General features: G+C 42.0%; 1 protein-coding gene across 2 annotated transcripts in view; it reads right to left on the bottom strand.

The window, feature by feature from the left end:
- Positions 1-18,106, bottom strand: part of Cand1 (cullin associated and neddylation dissociated 1) — a 40,273-nt gene extending 22,167 nt beyond the window's left edge. The window contains exons 1-2 of one of the 2 annotated variants that reach the window (XM_059245737.1): positions 17,309-18,106; positions 5,672-5,815 (exon numbers count right to left, since the gene is read on the bottom strand). In XM_059245737.1, the coding sequence (XP_059101720.1) occupies positions 5,672-5,815; positions 17,309-17,376 (212 nt within the window). In that variant the 5' untranslated portion in view covers positions 17,377-18,106. Of the gene's footprint in view, positions 1-5,671; positions 5,816-17,026; positions 17,050-17,308 lie in introns of those variants that run through there. The other variant, XM_059245738.1, reaches the window with a different exon arrangement.
- Positions 18,107-18,347: the final 241 nt, after the last annotated feature.

The following is an 18,347-nucleotide window of genomic DNA, read 5'->3' as shown; positions in this document are numbered from 1 at the left end:
TCTAATTTCCTGTCTGAATTTTAAAAGCACATGGAAAACCACTAGTCCTACTATGTGCTCCCAAAGCACACTGCACATCTTCTGTTTGGTACTGGTGTGTTACTCCTGCTGGGTGAGCCCTTCCATGAGGATAAAGTCCTTCCTGTGTGTCCTGCCCAAACACTGGAGCACACAACAGACATGTTCAGTATATGAATATTCATCAGGAAACCACTTTTAGTCAAGATTCCTGATGAAGAAGGCATGGGCCCTAAAATAGAGGATTTACTATCAAGTTTATGAGGTAAGAAACTCATGTAACTATGAAATATAAAAAGGCACTAACAATTTAACAGTTTTCTAAAACTTTCACATTCAGTTTTATTGGCAGACTTATAAGTGAGATTTTTTTTTGGTAGTAGGTTTGAAGAAATAGTTAGGAAAGAAGACTATTTCAATAGCTCTCACTTAGGTAAGCAACCCTAATCAATACAAGGGTCACCAAAGTCATGAGACTTAGTGGGAGTAGGATGTTACAATATATACAAGAAGAAAGAAAAAAGAAAAGAAAAAAAAAGACCACCATTTCCAATGGAGAGGTTAAGACCGGAAACTACAATAGACTTAATGTATACTGGAAGAAATGAGTGAAAAGGAGGCCGAAGAGACGGCTCAGCTAGTCGAGTGCTTTCCATAAGTACACACACACACACACACACACACACACACACACACACACACACACACCACAAACATATACAATAAATTATCTCCTCAAAAATAGTAAAGAGTACTATTTTGTATTTTTTAAATTTTTCTTTAATGTTTGAGGTTTAAAAAAACAATTTCCATAATTTCCATAGACAGTTTTGTGTTCAATATGTTGTGGAAACACATGTTACGTGGTCTCCAGATAATCACTTGTGTACTGATAAAAACAAGGAGGAAACAAGTCCTCAACAGCATTCAGTGACAGTCTGAACCTCAGGTAATGGACCACCTCAGGAGGTCCCCGGACCACTCCAAGAACCACTGCATAAGCAACCTAAAGGAGTGGGGTAGGTGGGAATCAAACAGATGACAAGCAAAGCAACTTCTCCAAATCCAACTGTATCAGCATTTACAAAACATGAATAGACTCCTCTACTATGAAGCAATCAAGCATTAGTTAGAGCAATTAAAACTGTGTATGCCCAATCACTGATAAAGATGGCGCCCCAGAGCCCTCTTTTCAACAAAGGCCTTGACTTTGCTTCCATCTTTGCTGGGCAAGTATGCAGAGCCAATCAGTAAGTTAAGAATCCCCTCACTCATGTCTCCTCCTGTGTTATTTCCCATCTCCTAATGTCCCCCTTCTGCTTTCTTGGCCTTTTTAGTCACCGGTGAATCCAATCTCTCTCCTTACTGCAATAATCATGCACTTATCACAACCAAGTGGCCAGTTTGAGTACAGGCTTCCTTATTGTTTAAACATCAGTCATTTCACCTTTAACAGCATAGACTTTTAAATGCATGAAAAGAAGATTGATATTACTAAGAAGAAATGGCACAGTACCATAGAAATCTTAAGATCCCTCTCAGTCAATAGATTATTCAAACCAAACACCAGAGAAGATCTATCTCCAATACCCAAAAAATAATAACCAGGACTTAAAGAGAGATTCACACTGAAGTGACTGTTATGTACTAAGCTCCAAGGATTTAACAAAAATTAATGTAACGAACAGATATGAGAAGCCGTGGTTCACAGTTGAAAGACAGAACACTAGTAGTACGTGGGTTCTTCTCAAACATTCCTCCAGCTTTGCCATAATTATATCTGCAGATGAACATGTTGACATTTTAAATATAGAAATAGACAGTGATTAAAATAAGGGCTTTTAAAGAAACAATATAGTCCCAAGATAGGAAAAAAAAAAAAAAAAACCAAGCTAGACAACGTAAGCCACATTACTTCAGACTTACTATACATCAAGTATTTGACAACATCTGTAGACATCTATCACTGACATCTGGGAAAGCAGATGAGGTACTGGCAGACAATGAAAATAGGCAGGAACGCTGCTACGCAGACTAATAGCTCCTCCACTTGATTTAGACTGATCTGGTCTAAACTCTTAGCAGGACCAGAGTGGAAAAGCCCAGAACAATGACAATATAACAGCATAATACTGTTGTTAAGGACAGACAGATGGGTCGATAGAGCACAAAAGTCTGAAACACACACTTTCATACTGATTGCTTTTTTCTTTTTCAAAGATGGCAGGTAAATTCTGAAGTCAGTCCACTGGGGGAAAGGAAGATCTTTTCAACACAGAGTGCTGCAACAGCTACCCATCCATATGAGAAGAAGTGAACAGCCCCGATCTTACATTTTCCTCCATACAATTAGTTCCACACAGTTCACAGAACTAAAAATAAAAATGAAAACCACACCTAGGAGAAAATCTTTGTAAACTAAATCAAACATTTCTTAGGACATGAAAAAATAACTACAAAATAAACACTTTGTAAGTTAAATCAAACTTAAAAATCAAAATTAATCACAAGTCATCAAATTAGAAGATAATTACAAAATAAATGTCAATGGATTGATATAAAAACATACTTTAAAAATCCTACAACTTGATAATAAAGATGAATCCAATTCTAAAAGCTGGAAAAGTCTGTAACCCAGTAAACAGCCACACTCTGACCAGAACACATAATGTGAAACAGCTCCTAGAACAAGGCTCTCCAAATGACCTGGGTAAAGCTCATGAACTCAGAGAGACTGAAGCGGCAGTCACAGGGCCTGCACGGGTCTGCACTAGGTCTTCTGCACATATATTATAGCTTTCAGTTGAGTACTTTAAAAAAAATTTTTTTTTAATTTTTTTGTTTGTTTGTTTTGTTTTTCAAGACAGGGTTTCTCTGTGTAGTTTTGGTACCTGTCCTGGATCTTGCTTTGTAGACCAGGCTGGCCTCGAACTCAGAGATCCACCTGCCTCTGCCTCCCAAGTGCTGGGATTAAAGGCGTGCAACACCACCGCCTGGCTCAGTTTAGTACTTTTATGGGACTCCTGAATGTGCAAACGAGTGGGTCTCAGATTCTCGTGCCTTTTCCTGGGGCTCTGTTTCTTGGCTTATCCAAGATGTTTTCGTTTATTATTACATTTATTTGTTAAGTAAAATAAATTTAAAAAAAAAATACCAGCATTAAAAGAAAACTCTTTCGCTTTTTTGACAAACAGAGTACTACACAGTTGTGAGAAATCACAAATACTAAAACGACCACAAAAACCAGCTGCAGGAGGTGCACGGGTGTGAGAGGTTAATGTTCGGTCTAATAATAGGCATAGCCAAGAAACCATTTACCTATGTACACATACGTTTAGAGAACAATTCGTGTGCTACTGGCAGAACCCATGGACTCCTTTATGACCCGTCTGTCTTGTGTCACTTCTCCTTTTCCACCCCGTTTCCTAAGGACAAGGGGGTTTTACTACCCTCTGTTATTAAGACTCCATTCTGAGTCTTCTTTTTCCATTGTCTTCTTGCAGTGGAAATACTCCACAGCTTTACCTTTATCAAAAGAAGGACACTCCACTTGGACATCTTCTAACCACACAGAAAGATTCTTACTATTTAGTCCTTGCCAATGATGGCTATCTTTTGAACTTGACAGAATAAAGAAGTAACCTCAACTGATGGAAGGTTCATCAGATTGGCCAGTGGTAGTCTATGGGGCATTTTCTTGACTGTCAGGTGATGGGCAGTATCATCCCTAAGCAGACTGGCCTGGGCTGACTAGGAAACGGAGCTGGATGTGACCCTGAGAGAAAGCTGGTTAATTAGCTTTTGTCTAGTTTCTACTTCAAACTCCTGCCTTGAGTTCCTGTCTTGGCTCTGCTCCATGATGGACTACAACTTATAAGATGAAATAAAATCCTTCCTAAGTTGCCTTTGGCTAGTGATTTACCACTGTAACAGAAAAGCTTGTATCCTAAGTCCTTTAGAAATATAATATAAAAGTTTCTTCCCCATCTTTTAATAGTGCTAGGGATCAACTAGTAACTCACACATGCTAAGTAAGAACTCTACCATCAAGCTCCCCAATCTCTTTAATTATTAATGCAAAAACATAAAAGAGATCATTAAAAGAGCTAAAGATTCACGGACTTGGTGGCACACACCTTTAATCCCACCAGAGGCAGGCAGATCTCCAGGTTTGAGGACAGCCTGGTCTACAGAGAACAGTTCCAGAACAGCCAGGGCTACACAAAGAAACCCTATCTCGAAAAACAAAACAAAACGAACAAAAAAGATGAAAAGATTCCTGTACAAATATCCGTATATTTTATCCCACTTTAAATATCCTTCCACTATGTGCGAGAGTGCATGAGAGAAAATGGGGGACAAACTGTGGGAATTGGAGACTGCATTCAAACCTTCAAGCTTGGCGGCAAGCGCCTGGACCTGCTGAGCCAAATCGCCAGGGATACAGCACTTGTTACAGACCTGTTTTATTTTAAACTTGTAAAGGTCTCAGGGTTAAGTAAATGTGCACTGCAAGTCTAAAATTTCTATGTCAACCAATGATATCTCACCTTTTACAGGCTCTTCTTATAGACAGAAATCGAAATGACTAGGCAAAAACTCATGTGAAAGCTTTATACAAATCCAATAAGGCAGCAATGGAACAAAGCTTTAAATGGATAGATACTGAGTGATGTATGTGTACAATGACAGTGAATTTCACAAATGAAACTACCTTCCTTTCTACATTAGTTTCTAAGATTTAGCGCCCACAAATTAACGGACTCAATAATTCTTTATTGTTTGTGGCCCTGAGGAAGAAGCTAGGATATCACACATGTTAAGCAAACCCTCACCCACGAGCTGTTCTTCCAGGTCTTATTCCACTTCCTCGTTCTGAGCCAAGGTCTTACTAAGTCGCCAGGTAGGCCTTGAATCTGGAGACCCTCTTGCTTCAGCCTCCTGAGTACCTGGGATTACATGCAGGGCTTAAATCGGCTCAAAAAGAGTTTACTGAGAACTCAAATTCTACACTCTTAGGAATAAATGCAACTGCCAAGAACTGAACTAGTAAGAAGCGCTCAGTAGAAGCATACTAAAAAACAACTGGAATTTCTGCAATTTCAAGCAAGTCCTTATGATCACAGCATCACACCAAGTTCACTCTGGTTTTAACCGCTGTCTGCCTCTTATTTGACCCCACCCCACCCCCCACCCCCCGAGAAAGGAGCTTCGTAATGAACCCTTTGGCGGTCTTGAATGTGTGATCCTCCTGCCTCTGCCTCCTGTGATTTCAGGCATGCACACACAGTCTTTATTGCTGTCATTTTCTAAGATTTAAGTTTTGTTTTTCACTGAATCTCTGGTTTTGAATTTCACCTCAACTAGAGTGGGAATTTCAGATGCAGACCAAAATCAAATCAAAACAAAACAAAATAGGCAATGGTCACACGAAAAGCACTGTTTCTGGATTTCTCTACATATACTTCCTAACAGTTGAATAATCTCATGGAAGTCCACACTAATGAGCTGAGTCTGTAATGAAACATCCTGCATTCATCTCATGCAGTCACTCAACGTTTACAGTAACCTAAACATTCCAACAGAAACCTTCAGAAAAGAGCATCAGACTTGAACACGAGCTTTTCAAGATGGGCATGCAGAGCCCGCTTACCACTTGACAGCTAAGTTCTGTACTTCCCCATTCTTATCTTCCAGCAGCTTCAGAATCATCTTCACCACTTTCCTCTCGCTGTCATCATCCAGCTTGATGGAGTCTTTCTGCAGCTCTGTCATCAAGTCATTTGTCGCCATAAACCTGGTAAAATTGACAAAGTTCAAACAACTTAGTCGGGCAGTGGTGGCGCACTCCTTTAATCCAAGCTTGGGAGGCAGAGGTAAGCAGATTTCTGAGTTCGAGGCCAGCCTGGTCTACAGAGTGAGTTCCGGGACAGCCAGGGCTACACAGAGAGAAACCCTGTCTCAAACCCCTCACCCCAAAAGAGACAGAGACAGAGAGAATTTAAAGCATTAAAATACTGATTCCTCATACTTAGTGATGTTTCATTTTGCAAAAGAAACATAGTACGATATATTATAAAACACTCAACTACTTAAGTTGTCATAAATTTAAATGCTACAAAGAAAAGAGTAACAGACTATACTTAAAAATCAATGTTTTCAGAAAGGCACTTTTTAAAGAAATTAAGATTTACTTATACTTTTATGTGTATGAATGTTTTATCTGCATGCATGTATGTGTACCATGTGTATGCCTGTTGGATTCCCTGGAACTGGAGTTACAGATGCTGTGAGTCACCATGTGGGTACTGGGAATCCAACCCAGGTCCTTTACAAGTGTAACACATGCTCTCAACCTCTGATACGAGACCTCTCCAGCCCTTCAGAGAGGCACTTTTACAATTCTGATGTGCTCTTACATCAGTCTCTAACCAAATTATTCCTGGATCAATCTTGATTTCAATTTACTAACAAGACTTTAGTGAATGTTCTTCCAGTCTCATTAATTGCACTATTACTTTTGCGGCAGTGAGGGTGGGTGGTGGCTCCATATTCTTTGCATGGGATTTTAATTTAATTTGATTTACAAAAACCTTAACCACAAACACCAAAAATATCTTTCTTGCATGATATGAGTGTTGAATTGGGGGATTATGTATTATAAATTACTAGATTATATATACAAATTACTAGTTATCTAAGTATATTTTCAAAATAGACAGGGGCTGGGGAGATGGCTCAGCAGTTAAGAGCACTGGCTGTTTTTTCAGAGAACCTGGGTTCAAGTCCCAGAACCCACATGGCAGCTTGAAACTGTCTGTAACTCCAATCCCAGAGGATTGAACACCCTCTTCTGGCCTTTGTGGGCACCAAACATGTATACAGTAGAGACACACATGTAGACAAACACTCATACACATACAAATCAAAATAATAATATAGAAACTTTGATCACATTTTTAGTAAAAGGGTTGGATATTCAGAAAAGGAAAATGTGAAGTTCTAGATTTCCTTCCCTCATATAGGTTAACAAAAACATTGTTTAAAATTAATGTTGCTGGATACAGGTTGATCCCATGCAAATACAGCACTAAGAGCTGTTAAAAGCCAATGAACGTTTCCCTAATCCCTGGCCTCTCAACAGCTGGCAAGACAATTTAGTAAGTGATTAGTTTAAGGTAATTTTAAGGATAATTTCAATAATTAGGAATCAATATCCATTTAACACCAATATCAATTTTAAACTACATAAAAGCATGTAATTCAATTTTTACCAAGTCTTTCAATTTTTATTTCAGGTTTCATATTTATTTTATTTCAAGTTCCATAAAACTGCTAAAGAAAAACTTACGTTCACATTGAGGCAATAGGAGATAAATTAGACAGGCACTTTTTGAAGCTCCTCCCATTATATAATAAAATAAAAAGCAATATTAAAATCAAAGTTTTGATTAATATTCTGAAGTGGGGAGAACTGCATAATACCTTAATGAAGGTATATTAATTGTCTTAGTCACTATTCCATTCCTATGAAGAGACACCATGACCAAAGGCAACTCTTACGAGAAAAAGCAGTTAACTGGGGGCTTGCTTACAGTTTCAGCGAGTGAGTCCATTATCATGGAAGGGAGCATGGTGGCATGCAGGCAGGCACTGGAGCAGTAACTGAGAGCTCTACATCCTGATCCACAGGAGAAAAGAGAGAGACTGGGACTGGCTGTTTTGAAACCTTAAAGCTACTCAGGGTGATAGACTGGCTCCAACAAGGCCATACCTCCGAACCCTTAGGATCCTTTCAAAGAGTTCCACTCCCTGGTGACTAAGCATTCAAATATGGTACCTCCAATGGGGCCATCCTTATTCAAAACACTACACAAAGCACTGAAAACATTTTAGCATGCTTTCCTTAAATAAAACACACTAAATACTCACTAGTTTACAACCTCTCAGCATTTTGTAATGCCAGCTGTTGAGTCCAGTAACAATAATCAATTCAAGTTAAAAAAAAAAAGTAGACAATCTCAATAACAAGGTGTTTGATAGTTCTGATGGGTTCTACTGGATACAAGAATGGGTACATTCTTTCACTCATCTTCTACTTATTCACTGTCTAGTAAACTAGAAAGCCAAGACTAAGCTAAGCACAAGCAAAGGGTCAACCAGCCTCCAATTTGACATCAAAAACATGTAATAAAGAAGCCTATTGATTTTCAAAACCCCAGTGATTAAAAGCTAAATCATTTTTAAGGTTGAAAAGAATCAGCAAAGTTATCAACATGATTTTTGAACATCAGAAAATCTGGATGAAAGTATGATAATCCCAAGATTACCTCTCAGTGGTGATGCCGAAACAGACAGTTCTGGAAGTTTCTTTCCTAGTCCTATATAAAAACCTGCATAATAAACACTCTTGGAAGGAAGTTTTTCAGCCAGTCAGAAAGCTGTTTTCAAGCAGGCTGAAAAGCTAATTTGGAAGACTCCAGTACACTCTACTGTTCTAGGTTCTAAGGCAGAGATGACACACACACATTCAGTCTGCTGTTTTTCATCTAATGGGACAGACATAAATAGACAAAATCTCATCCTTACAACTTTTTCCAAGAATTTATTAGTTTCATCTAAAGTTTCAAATACATTCATCTCTTTTTAAAATTATTTCTTTTATTCTTCTTACAAATTTTTAACACCAAAAAGCACCCTGGCATGGCATGCATACCTATAATCCCAGGTGCAGAAGGACAGGTCAAGGTCATACTCAGCTAAATGACTTTGAGGCTAGACAAAGCTACATGAGACACTGTCTTAACAAGACAAGACAACACTTACTGAGACTATCCAAACAATCACATCCAACAAAGCGCCTGCTGGTTGAGCTCTCAGAGCAGGAACAGGGGTTTAATGGGGAAGTTGTCCTAGGACTTATCTTTCTCTTTTGGTAAGGGTGGTGGAGGGGTCCAGAGCCCATGAGAATAAAGCCTAGCTGTTCAGTGTGTCTGGAGCACAGAACCAAGTGGAGAGAAATTTAATCTGAGAGAATGGAAACGCAGGCTAAAGTGAAGCTGGAAACGGTCCCAGGTCTTCACTAATCACGTACTAAGAAATCAACATACCAGGCATTCTACAAACTGCTAAGGTTACAGGGGCTAGTCATAGCAGATGCCAGTCTCTGTTGTTTCAGAATTTACAATACAATCCAGTAAGGGAAATATTTTTAAGGCTTCATATATGAACAAATACTTGCACAATTATGAAGTGAGATAAATACTACAAAGCAAAGCAAAGTCCCATCAAGAAAACTGCAGATGGAGAGATGGGTAAGTGGTTAAATGTGCTGAGTCCTAAGGACCAGAGTTTGGATCCCAGCACTCATACCGGGGGGGGGGGGGGGGGCTCACAACAGTTAACTCTAGCTCCAAGGGATGTGATTCCTTATTCTGTCCTCTACAGGACACCCCCTTCCCCAAATACACACTAACGTATATCCACTCACACAGAACAGAGGGAATCCATTCACAAAAAATAAAATTAAGAAAATTTAAAAGAAAGCACAATGTCCTGATACCCATATCAAGGAATGCTGAGCTATGATGAGAAGACAGAATTATTCTGGAAAAGGGAAAAAACTGACACCAGGTGACCAAGGGCTGGGAATAAAAGAGATCTGTAGACTATCCCAGGACTTGGGACCTTGGATTAAGAGTACTGGGAAGCTACCCAAAGACATGTGGGACAGAGCTGGGAAGAGAAATACTAGACTTGCCTTCCAGAAGAGCCATAACCACACTTCGGAGAGTCAACCATCAGTTAGCTGGACTAGAGACAGGTTAGGATACAGCACACAAAGACAACACAGACTAAATGAGTGACGAATGGAAATGGGCAGGGGTAAACACAGGCTTACACCTGTGAATTAACTTGTTAGAAATCAGAAAGCCCTACACAAACCCTCCCCACTCCGGAACCACCTGCAGAGAGCTGCAAAGTGATGACAAGTTCCAGTCATCCAACACTTCACTGCAGGGGGGGGGAGGGTTCTGCCTTCAACTTCCCTATCACAGACAACTAATCGTCTCTGGGTTAGTTAGAGCTTTGTGGTCCATGTTTACGCTTTCAGCTGATGGTTTTGCTGCTTATCATGGCCCTCAGGCATAATCTGAAGAACTGTCTAGCATTCCCACATACAAAAGGGCTGTGATGTGCCTTCTGGAAAAAAAAAACATGTTAAATAAGCTTCATTCATGCATGTGTTAAACTGCTATTGACTGAGTTCACTGTTTAATCAACCATATTAAATAAAGTGTTTTTAAATGCAAGTAGACATAAAACAAAACTACTAACATATCAACTAATAAAAATGCAGGAATCAGAGGCTCACAGAAATCAAACTTCATAATCTCCTTAAAAGCAATGATTTGGGGTTCAATGTCTGCTAATTCAGATTTGAGGAAATTTTCCAGAACATGATACTACAAACACTAAGGGCCAAATCCTTGTATTTGAATTTAAGGGGTAAAATTAATAGTTCTCTTCAGAGTCAATTACATACAGGGACAGAAAGTAAAGAAAGAAATAAGGGATTACACACAGGGACAGAGAGAGCTAGGAGAAAGTGGAAAGAGACTTAAGACTTGAATCAGAGAGCATTCCTGATGCCAAGGAGGAAGAACAAAAGCTGTGGGCATCTCTGTGAGAGGAATAGTCTCCATGTTATGGAGCAGCACTGTTAACACCAGAGCGACAGGGAGTAACGTGGGTTAACTCCAAACTATCCTGACTGGGTATGCCTCTAACGGTAAGCAACAGAAGCAAACAAATATGAAGACATGAACACCACAAATTAATGTCCTATGGCTCAACTTTGCCACTAGTCAGAAGTAGCGGCTGAAAATTTTGAAAAAACACAATAGTCCACGCCATTAAGAAACCAACGATCTGGCCGGGCTGTGGTGGCGCACGCCTTTAATCCCAGCACTTGGGAGGCAGAGCCAGGCGGATCTCTGTGAGTTCGAGGCCAGCCTGGGCTACCAAGTGAGTTCCAGGAGAGGCGCAAAGCTACACAGAGAAACCCTGTCTCGAAAAACCAAAAAAAAAAAAAAAAAAAAAAAAAAAAAAAAAAAAAAAAAAAAAAAGAAAGAAACCAACGATCTGAGGCCCACACCTAAACCCTAGTTAACTACAAACTGATGAGATGCTTCCATCTACAGCATATTGTTTCCTTGGACTTAATCTGAAAGAACATCCACTGCAGGTAAGTTTATAGTAATGAAAACTATCATATATCCCCCTCTCTTCCTAGTGATCCAGTTTTTCCACTCTTATGTTCTCCCCGTCACATTTATTGAGATGCAATTATACAACTGTCCCCTTTCTGACAACACCCAATTTAAAGCAAAACTGCTTCCTTTGCCTTTATAAACATGACTCAAATAAAGAGGTTCCTTCCAACAGCCTCTTTCTGAGACACTCACAGCTTTCGGAGGTACTAAATGATATCAGGGATGGCACTTAAGAAAACTTCAAGTGTGCTGTTTAAATACAAAACAAAAGACATGCACTCAATCTATTACATGAAGAGACTGTTAGGGATTTTAGGGAGAGTGACTTTAATAAGTTCAGATACCAGCTTTGATGTTCCAAGTCTTTCTTGTAGTCAATCAGAATTAGTAAGAGAGTTAAAAAAAAAAAAAGCTATGATTTTTAGGGGGAAATATCTAATGGACAGAGCAGATCAGACTTCAGAAGGGACTAAGACCAGGAGACTAATTTGAGAAATATTTACTAGAGGAAGGCTGAAGAAGAGTTGCATCCAGGTGCTGTTCTATTTGCAATTTCCAGCAAACATTAATTTAATAAGCTAACATGAGGCTAAAGGAGATTTAAGATGAGACGCAGAGCTAACTTCCAGCCTGTTAAGCAATTCTCTAGTGGACCTACTCTGCAGGCAAGACACCTTACTTACACAGTCAACAAGTGTTTGGGGGCCGAGTGGTAGTGGAGGCGTCAGCAGCAAGAGCTCATGGGAAGCTCTTCAAACAGTGACTTACCAGAGTCAGAATCCAGAACCTACACACCTGACTTACTCTATTGCTTTGAGCTTCCAGAGGGGAGAGGTTACTCATTCCAGGTCAATTCAGCACACAGAAGCAGAAATGACATCAGAACGTGGCATACTGTGCTGTACAATGAGTAACTTTCACCACCTCCCCCTCATACATAAACACAACTTTACTCTTAACTACAGCAGAGATCTAGGCGACTTAGCCAGAATGCATCATGCAGCAATTATCTTTCAAAGATTTTATGCACATACCACCTTTTCCTCGTGTATTTACTAGAGCTATGAATAAGCCTGGAGTAATCTATCTATATAGACAAGTTTCCTCTATGACACTCCTTTCTCCCCCTTCTCAGGCCTGAACTCTCCCCACTGCTGAGCCGTCTGCACACAGGCATACAGGAAGATCAAGCAAGCTGTAACCATCACCTATCTGCCTTAGAGTATGTACAAAGTATCCCAAATCACCTTATCATCTCTTTAAACCTGCTCTTCAAGAAAGGCAATCAATCAAGTGGTGAGGCTACACTTCTTTTTATGATTATGTGAAAACCCACTTTCAGCTACGCAACACTCTCCAAGTTCCCTTCCCACTCCAAGATGACATTTTTACTAACCTTCAAGTTTCCAAAGGGAAACACCCTCTAGTATTCAAAACAATATAAACAAACTTTATAACAACTACTATCAACATCATAAATTATCTCAAGATTGTATCAAGCAGCACAGAGTTGTCTTATAATGATTTCTTGAAGAGGTTTCTCAAAATTCTTGCATGCTTTTTCCTTCCTTAACCTTGGAACTAAAAGGCAATTCAAGCATTACAAGCTCTCACAGAAGCCAGCTGTCCAACGAACTAAGTAAAAGTAGTATGAAGTAGGACCAAGTCCCTGGACTGAAGACATAGCTCCGAGGTTAAAGAGTTGCTGTCGCTCTTAGAGAGAACTTGGGTTCAGTCGCCAGCACCTACACAGTGACTCACAAACATCCATAACTCCAGTTCCAGGGGATCCAATATCCTCTTCTGACCCGAGGGCCCCAGGCACACACATAGTGCACATACGTACACGTGGGCCAAACATTCATACACACAAAATAAAATAACCCAAGTATTTTTAACAATCAGGTCCCTATTCTTAAGGACTCTGCTGAACCAATGACTATCCAGCTATAGGATAAACCATCTTCTCCCTTCCCCTCAATCGTGTTTTAGGTCATGTGTTTTCATACTTTTCTCTGCCAAGAATTTTGCTAGCAAGACCTCAGTAAGATCAGCACAGACATGACATCTCTTTGCTTTAATCCTCTGTCACTTACTACCAGACACCTACTTACTGCTGACATTACACACCTCTATCATTCATCGAGCAGATTTTCTGGGGATAAGCAGTAGAGCCCAAACTCCCCAAAGCTCTACTACAGGAACTAAACTGTCTTCTAGAACAAACATTCCATCAACCTGATTTTAGAAGCAACTGAAATTTAAAACCTGACTCAGAATGTCCATAAGTCAAGGTCCTGAGAACTAACACAGAACAGGTACCAGACACTCATGCATAAAGAGAAATCCCAGCTCTACTATCCGACTTCCAGCAAATCCTTACCCAATTCTTAAGTTTCCAAAATGTAATAGAGGTTGTTACTATCCACTTTACCAGAGAGAAGGATAACCGAAATCAGGTGGATAAAGCTCATAAGTTATTACAACCCACTGAATATTTACTATTAATATTCATAAACGGGCCAGGCAGTGGTGGTGGTGCACGCCTTTAATCCCAGCACTAGGGAGGCAGAGCCAGGTGGATCTCTGTGAGTTCAAGGCCAGTCTAGTCTACAGAACAAGATCCAGGACAGGCACCAAAACTACACAGAGAAACCCTGTCTCGAAAAACAAAAACAAAAAACAAAACAAAAAATCATAAACGGAATACTCAGAGTTATCTATTACTAAAGCTTTCACTGTTATCTATAGAATCTGCTGACTGCTAACTGTTATCAGTTCATTTGTACTCTTTGGTTCTTGCACACACCCCTAAAGCTCTATGGACCCAAGTATCTAGTTTATATTGATATAAAGTCTGGGGGAGAGGTGTCTGAGCACAGTCAAGTGGGTTTTTTTTGGGGGGGGGGGAAGTAATGTGAACTGCTCTCAGGTATACTGACAATGAATAATTTTTTATTTTTCTTCTAAAGCGTTAATTGAATCAAAGCAAGTAGGTGACAGGTATTATCCATCCTAGACATTGGGACATTCCAATGTCCCCTCTCATTAGCTTCCAAGTTCATATTTCACCTCCTCATGCTTCCTTTATTCACAACACCAGTACCAATCTTCAAAACTCTAAAATTAAAGAGCTAGTAGAGGTTTTATTTATTTATTTAAATAAAATGAGCCTACAATTTAAATTCCACAAATAGATCGTTGTTTACCTTTTCTGCCTTAATGGACTGTGCTGCTGTCTAAAAAGACCTAGCCTCAGGATTTTGTGACCACACATAATGAAGCCTTCTGGCAGTGAAAACTGAATCTCAAGTTAGATAGGTTTCCCAAGACCTCACAATTTACAGAATCACACAGGACTAGAACCCAGATCTGATAACTAGACCTAATCCTCTGTACTGCACCATGAGAGAATAGTTCTTCCTTCCTTCTGTCTTCCTTCTGAGCATGTCCAAGCTTCTGACATTGTGACATGACATTGTCACTTACAAAGTTCATCCCAGAGAGCCACACAACAGTTATATATAAAACCTCAAAAACCGCAAAACAGCATGCCTCACAATTTTGTGTTGGGCCAAACCTAACTGCTCTTCTGGAGCTCAAGGGGTGCCCAGAGCAAGTCAGACATTACATAATGCTGCTTAGCCTGTCTTCAAACCTTCTGGCAATGAAGTATTTAAAAATATTTAGCCACAAATCTTGGTATTTACCCCAAAAATAAACATCTAATGAGAACCAAGCATGATTTAAAAAAATGATGTGTCTATACAATGAAAATATAGAAAACTCTTCAAAAGACTTGAGTTCAAACGTGTTGATTAATCTTTAAAAATGTTTAATATTTAATGTGTAGAGTGCTTTAGTCCCAAATATTTGTAAAGTAGATGAGTTCCAGGCCAGCCTGATCTACAGAGCAAGACCCAGGCCAGCCAGGACTGTTACACAAAGAAACCCTATGTTGAACCCCGCCCCAAGAAAGAGTTAATAAAAAATGTAATAATGTTAAATTAAAGGAAGTTGCTGTTACTAAAGATAACGTTCACCAAATTCTAGAACTGTAGCCAATAGTTTTGTCAATGTTTTGACTCACTCCAACCTAAGGTAGAAAAATCAGTGTAGCTTGGCATCAAGCATCATTATTTCTTTCATAGCAGTTTGTTTTCAAAATAAAAGAAAAACCCAAGTATGTACACATTCATTTACAGGAAATTCCTTCAATCAATAGGTGCATGAACTGTATCACCACAGGAAAGGATTGTAGTCTTTCAAAACATATTCATCCATGAGTCTATAATTAACAAAACTGTATGATCCCAGCAAAGGTACTGCCTTGAAGCAAAGAGAATCAGAGTGAAACTTAGTACTTCTACAGGAAGAGGCCACCGGACATGAGTGAGGAGGGATTTAACATCCACACCTCATATAGTTGAGTTTACATGTGTTTCATTTATTTCAAAGTCAAGACTTCAACTGTGAGAAAGCAAAGATCCAGAAGGAATCAAACTCATTCTAACCCCCAAAAGTCTAGTAACAATCCCTTCAATCTTTAATTTGGGTCCTAGAAACAAACAAATCTAAAACTTCAAAATGCTTCCAACAAACATGTTGCTCTCTTTCCCCCACATCACAACACTGAAATCTTCGAGGAAACGACTTTTTATTTTTTTAAATGAAAAGTTAAGACTCAGAAGATCCCTAAGTAGAAAGGAAAAAGAATTAAGGTCCTAGTGGTTTTGGGTCACAGAAACGACCCTGTATTTATTTCCCTGACCACTTTAATGACTTTATCTAGGAACAAAGGCATTATTTTCCCCAGGGGTCTCCTTTCACAGATCGGAAAATTGCTTCTGATGGAATGTGGACAAATCTTCAGGTGCTAAAACTAAAACAGTTCACACAGCAGAACCCAAGCTCCTAGGTTAGTTTCAACCAAAGACTACTTGTTCTTTTTAAATGTACACAATACTGTATCTCCCAAAGCACTGCAGAACAAAACTTGTGTATCAAAGTAATAGTTTTTTTTTCTTTTTTTGACAGAAGGGTTATTTAAGTCATGAAGGATGTGTAACAGTGTATCGTGGAAAAAAAAAAACAAAAACAAAACACAGACTAAGCTAATCCGTGAAAATATAACACCTTCAATATGCACAGAAAGAAGAACCAATAGTGCAGGTCTCCCACAACACAACTCTACAATTAAGCTTCACGGCTCACCAGCCCCTCTTTTCCAAGATTCGGATGCTTTGGCAAAAGGCCCACCAACCAGCCCTCTGGCCATGATTCTGTACAGGGATAGGGGAGTGAAACCCGGAGATCCTGAGTGGGGTTTCACCTGACCTGGGAAAGTGACAGCGACGCTGGCGGGAAAAAAAAACCCCGCAGGCCAAGTTTCCCCCACCCAGGCTCCCTTCCCCCTTCTCCCCACCTTCCAGCACAACAATTATCCAAAAGGGGGTGAAAAAAGTCTATAATCCAATCAGCGGAGGTCTCAAAAAAAAAAAAAAGAAAAGAAAAGAAAAGAAAAAAAAAGTTGATCGTCGCACCCATTCCCATCCGCGGGAAAGCAGGCGGCTGCTGCGTGGCTGGTGAGCAGCAGCAAGCTTGTCCCCAAAGCGCCAGGACGGCCTGGTGTCTCGGGAGGGCCGGGGACTAGGCCCGGCCGGCCGCTCGCCTCCCGGGCCGGGAAAGACTCCTTCCCTAGCCGAGCGGGTGCCTGCGGCCCTCGGCGTTACCTGGGACGCTCGCATCGTGTCCCTGGGGGTGGACAAAGGATGCGATGGGGGTGCAGGGGGGTGAGGGGGGGGGACGCAGAAGGGACCCGGTGGCCACAGCGGACAACGGCCTAGGGGAAAGATGGGGGAGGGGGTGGCTGGAGACCCGCCGGACTTGAGGGGTGGGGCAGGGCCTGCCGCGAGGCCCGGGCGGCGGCGGCGGCGGCGGCGGCGGCGGCAGCGTCTGCCCTCCGCCACCTTCCCCCACCGAGGTGGGGTGAGGGTCGGATTTCCCAGTCTCACCTAAAGTCCTTGTCGCTGGATGTCATTTTTTCCAGCAAGTTGGAGATGTGGTACGAAGCGCTCGCCATGTTGCCGGCCTCGATCCCGCCTGCTGGCTCGGTGGCTGCTGGGACCCGCGGCGGCCGGGGCTCCTCCTCTCGTTGGCGGCGGCGCCCGCTTCCAGGGTCGCAGCGCGACACGGGACTGGGGGGGTGGGGGGTGGGGGTGGGGAAGGCGCTTCGACACGATCTGCCCGGTTCCCCGGCCAGACGGGGTGGGGTAGGGGTGCCGGTGGTGGTGGTGGAGGGGTGCCTGTCCCGGGGGAGGGAGTGAGGGGACGGGGAGGGCGGACCAGAGAGACAGGGACGGCCTAACGACGACGGCGCTGCTGCTCGCGGAGCAACGAGCTCATGGGCGGCGGGACGGACGGCTGGGCCTCGCCGGGAAGCCAGACACTTGCGCTCTCGGGCCGTCGCGCTCCCACTCGCTCCGCACTCGCTCCCTAGGGCAAGAGGCCAAAGCCCGCCTCCTTCGCTGGGAGGGCTGGGGCTGGGGAGGGGGGAAGAAGAGAACCGGAGAGGGGAGGGCGGCCGACGCAGGGCGCTGCGGGGAGGCGGGGTCAGAGTTCACCGAGGCCGTCCCCAGCGCTCTGCGCAGGCGCCGCCGAAGGAGACGCCCCCGTTGGCTGGCTCCAATGTCTGTCTTCGCGCGGACCGCCCTCCGGGGGTGGGGAGGAAAGGACCACGCCTTCCAGGGCCTTGTCTCGCGAGACCTTAAAGCGACGGTTAAAGGACGGGCCGTGAGCTTAGCAAGGCCGGAGTTCTTCCGAGGGAGCTTGCGTGTCCTCCTCCGTCGGGCATTATGGGGGTGGATGTGGGGGGGAGGAAAAAAAAAAAAGATGGATGCGTTTTAAAGCGCGCGAGGCTCGTGAGGGACGATGCTCAGAGCTGACGTGCAGGCCCACGGCAGCACTGTAAAATGAGCTTTCCTTCCGCACGGTACGCGTGGCCGGGACTGTGCCCCGACAACCATGCTGGAGGGGTTGCCACGTGAAAACCAC

This window comes from Peromyscus eremicus, chromosome 18, assembly GCF_949786415.1.
Source record: "Peromyscus eremicus chromosome 18, PerEre_H2_v1, whole genome shotgun sequence".
Classification (NCBI taxonomy): domain Eukaryota; kingdom Metazoa; phylum Chordata; class Mammalia; order Rodentia; family Cricetidae; genus Peromyscus; species Peromyscus eremicus.
The sequence above is the reverse complement of the archived record's forward strand: the minus strand, read 5'-3'. Positions and strand labels throughout refer to the sequence as shown.